The 4858-nt window shown below is 50.7% G+C and overlaps 1 protein-coding gene across 1 annotated transcript; it reads left to right on the top strand.

Annotated features, from left to right (window-relative positions):
• Positions 1-2910: 2910 nt before the first annotated feature.
• Positions 2911-3486, top strand: LOC139225813 (uncharacterized). The gene has a single exon (XM_070856658.1). It carries the CDS (start codon positions 2911-2913, stop codon positions 3484-3486), a length of 576 nt encoding a protein of 191 aa, XP_070712759.1.
• The last annotated feature ends 1372 nt before the right edge of the window (positions 3487-4858 follow it).

Here is a 4858-nt window from a genome sequence, read left to right as displayed (position 1 = left end):
TACCATTGGTTCCCACTTTGCTTCCCCTGCAATCACAGTGATCGCCCGTGTCCTGAATGAGAATCGTCCGAACGAGGTGTTGTGTGTGGTTTCCTTTAAAAGGTCCATCCTAATAATATGTTCCTTTACTGCCAATATTTACACCTTTACCCAGCACGGAGGCCCATTTCCCAACGCCATTCTGATAGTTGTTCAGACAGCGGGTGTTTCTGCCCCTCCGAACCCATTAATCATCATACGGGTCCCTGTGTGTTTCCTAGGATTTCCATGGATAATAGTAACTTCTGCCCCTGTGTCTAGTAAAGCCACATCTCTTTGTATGTTCCCCCGCCCCGCCAATGTATCGTAATCGGAATGTGTGGCCTCAGGTCCCCGGGAGCTTGGGTTGATGTGGTTCTAACGGGGAGTACTCCCGGATCCCGGCCACACCCCTAGTCGAGGGGATTACTAGCCTTCCACAGCTCTTCTACATTGGGGTATTGGCTAGTGGGAGGCGGTTTCTCCACATCCGCAGACTTATCGCTATCCGACTTAGTCTCCCTTACCTCCCTCCTTTTACCCTTCCCTGTTCCCGGGACACAGTGTTGCTTCCACATAGAATACATCGCTCCTGTTGGGATTCCATCAATTTTTCCCTTGGGGACCCCTGCCTTCAGTAAAACCGCGAACATGTCCCTCCGCGTAATTCGTTTTTTTTGTCTTTCCTGACCCTGTACCTTTCCCAGAGGTCGAACCCTGTCGCTGGTCCCGATCCCCTTCTACATTAGCCGTTCTCGACTCTCGCACACTATCTTCTACATCCTCTAACTGTCCTAACAATAGGCAAACGTGCCCCACCCGCTGTCCTTGGGCTGGTCCCAATAATGCGAGTCGCGCACCCCTCATCATAGGAGGGCTACTCTCCATCAGCCTGCTCTGCATTCCTGCCGTAAAGAGCTCCTGATCTGGCCCCCCATATTGTTGGTGATATAATCCTCCCTGTGTTGCCATGTTACGCAACTGTATCGCTCCCTCCGCCATAGTACTCCAAGGTTTTACCTCCCCTTCCCAATCAACGGCAGAGGGATATTTTTGCCGGACCCCTATAGTAACCATGTCCCATAGCGAACCTGTGCCCTGGACATTCCATAGCACTGCTGTGATATGTTGGTCTGTAATCATAGTCTTCATTTTTGTTAACTCTTCGGGGTTAAGTATTACGCCTGATGCCCCCTGGTCCCAAATCCGGGTTAGCCATTCTGACAATGATCCCCCGGGTTTTTGGCGAAATCGAGACCCTATTTCTTGTAGCTCACTAGTGGTGAAGTCACGCACCCCTCTAGTGGTTACCGGCTGTTCCCCATCTCGCTGTTTCGTCTTATTTGCCATAAGGGGTCTAGCTTCTGTGCTCGGAGCGTATGGGGGAGGGCCTTTAGTTTGCTCCCGTTCCCCCACTCCCCCCTCCATCTGTCCATCATATTCTGGGTCAGAGGAGTACCAGATATTTTTGGTGCACCACCACAATTTTTTCCGGCTTGTACACATTCCCCACATGATTCTACATTGGCTTTTACACACTCACTGGGGTCTGATTGAGGAAGTCCATACCACATGCAGCGGCAAATCAGTGCAATACAAAGGATATATTTCAAATCCATCTGTCATTTCCGTCGTCTGGCTTTCTTTTTATTTTGTACTGTCGCCAGTTTCTGATTGTTCATTGACCTTGTCCGCCTGCTCTTGTGCAGTGCGGACCGCTTCACTCAGGGTCGAGTTTTGACTTTCCAAAACCTTAACAGCTGTTTTTAACTGTAGGTTTTCTGCCTCACTTTCCTTAAGTTGTTTACACATCGCCCTTAAGGCTGTCAACAAAATCCATCCCATTTGTGGAGGACTATTTTTCTCCTGTGGGAAGCTCGCTTCCTCCAGGAGAGACAGTACCACGTGGGATACGGCTCTATCTTTGCTCTGTTCCAATAACGGCGTATCACAATGTTGCGGGGGTCCAAACCGGGCTAGCACCTTGGCAAGAGAGCCAAAACCCTCATCCCTCGTGCCGCACCCTGGTATTCTATACTTCTCTCCCGCAGGAGGAGACTGCGTCTTGTCTTTTCTCTTAAACATTTTACCAGATCCTGTTCGTGACGCCAAAATGTTTTGGATCGATAATAATCGACCCAGGTTCGGGATCTGGATGAATGATAAATAAGAGACAAGACAAATGAAGTAAAGATAAAACACCGGTTACTGAGAGAAAAGAAACATAATAATACAGTTTATGAAGAAAAGAGAAGTATGAGAAGATGCAACAACGCTCACAGCCTTCGGCCCGTCGGGAACTCTGCTGCGACGGCTGGTCTGGAGCCTTGGGGGGTCCCGGCACCGCTCGCGAATCACGGTCCAAGGTGAAGTTCAAAGAGCTACGGGACAGTGCTGTTCCTTTATACTGTCAAACAAACATACTATTGAACAAACATGTGGCTTATGGCCAACTCCGAATCTGTAAGGCCCCAGCTCCTCGTCCACAAAGCATGAGATCTCGAGGTGCCGACCGTCTCATAACAAGCTGGTGTGGTCCCAAGGTCGCGTCCCTCTCTCTCTATAGCAACAACATTCCACGGGGCATGGGACAGAGACACACTGTAAATGTCTAAATATCATAATTAACCCTATGTGATTAACCCCATACAATACAACACCATCCCCATGCACACTATCACCGTGTATACTATCACTGTGTACACTATCACCGTGTATACTATCCCCGTGTATACTATCCCCATGTACACTATCTCCATGCACACTATCTCCATGTATACTATCCCCATGTCCCCTATCCCCATGCACACTGTCCCCGTGTAGAGTATCACAGGATACACTATCCCCATGTACACTATCCCCGTGTACACTATCCCCATGTACACTAGCACCATGTATGCTATCCCCATGTACACTATCACCGTGTATACTATCACCATGTACACTATCCCTATGTACACTATCATCGTGTATACTATCCCCGTGTACACTATCCCCCTGTACACTAGCCCAATGTACACTATTCCCATGTACACTATCCCCGTGTACACTATCACCGTGTACACTATCCCCATGTACACTATCCCCATGTACACTATCCCCATGTATACTATCCCCATGTACACTATCTCCATGTACACTATCACCGTGTATACTATCACCTTGTACACTATCCCTATGTACACTATCATCGTGTATACTATCCCCGTGTATACTATCCACATGTACACTATCCCCATGTACACGATCACTATGTACACTATCCCTGTGTGTACTATTCCCATGTACACTATCCCCATGTACACTATCCCCATGTACACTATCACCATGTACATTATCCCCATGTACACTATCAACGTGTACACCATCCCCATGTACTCTATCCTCATGTACACTATCCGCATGTACACTATCCTCATGTGCACTATCACTGTGTACACTCTCCCCATGTACATTATCCGCATGTAACTATTACTGTATACACTACCACTGTGTACACTATCCCCGTGTGCACAATCCCCATTTACACTATCCCCATGTACACTATCGCCATGTACGCTATCCCCGTGTACACTATCACCGTGTACACTATCTCCATGTACACTATCCTCGTGTACACTATCCCCATGTACACTATCCCCATGTACACTGTCCCCATGTACACTATCCCCATGCACACTATCGGTGTGAACTTCCCATGTCATCACAGGCCGCCCCTCGAACGAGGATGACTTGCTTCCACATTAGTTCACAGATATTTCAATGGAGGACCCGCTCCCTCGCCCCGAACCCGCCGCTCCCTCGCCCCGAACCCTCCACTTCCTTGTCCTGATCCCTCCACTCCCTCATCCCACCCCCCCGCCCCCCGCTCCCTCGTCCCGACCCCCCCATCCCCCGCCCCTGGGACCCGAATCCCCCACACCCCACAAATTGGTTACGGCGTTTCCCTTATTACAACACTTCAAAAAGTACTTCATTCGCCCTAAAGTGCTTTGAGACATCCGATGGTCGTGAAAGGCGCTCTATCAATGCAAGTCTTTCGTTTCTTCCTGTTTTGTGCATCGAGCGGTGTGGGGAAGTGTGGCGATTCACTCTCATCCAGCCTGCACTGACGCTCAAGGAGAATTGCTCCCCCCATGCCACCCTGCGGCGCCCCCAGGCCACCCTGCGTCACCCCAGGCCACCCTGCGTCATCCCCAGGCCACCCTGCGGCGCCCCCATGCCACCCTGCGGCACCCCCAGGCCACGCTGCGGCGCCCCCAGGCCACGCTGCGGCGCCCATTGCTCGCTTTCCCGTGACACGTGAGGTGGGGGCCAGGGGTCTGCTGTGCTGGTTCCCTGCTTCCTGTCGTGGGCACTGAGGGGCCTGCCACCTCTGTCTCTGTCAAAAACACAATGCTGTTGTGCATCTGTAAAGCATGCACTCCCATGTTCCGTCACCAGGGAGCACATCCCCTGAAGTCCCAAGGGATCCCAGCATCCCTTGGGAGCACTGTATATAAGCCGACCCCTAAGGCCTGTTCCTCACTCTGGAGTGTCGTAATAAAGACTGAGGTCACTGTTACTTTAACCTCCCTGTGTGCAGCCTCATCTGTGTTAGGAACACAATAACTGGCGATGAGAATACGAATCCAACGCAAAGATGCAGCAAACTGTGGGCATCCTGGAGAAGTTCTCGGAGGGTGAGGACTGAGAAGCCTATGTCGAACGGCTAGACCAGTACTTTGTAGCCAACGAGCTGGACGGAGAAGGAAGCGCTGCAAAAAGGAGAGCGGTCCTCCTCACGGTCTGCGGGGCACCGACCTACAGCCTCATGAAGAATCTTCTGGCTCCGGTGAAA

This window comes from Pristiophorus japonicus, chromosome 15, assembly GCF_044704955.1.
Source record: "Pristiophorus japonicus isolate sPriJap1 chromosome 15, sPriJap1.hap1, whole genome shotgun sequence".
Taxonomy (NCBI): Eukaryota; Metazoa; Chordata; class Chondrichthyes; family Pristiophoridae; genus Pristiophorus; species Pristiophorus japonicus.
This window is presented reverse-complemented; position numbering and strand designations above follow the sequence as displayed.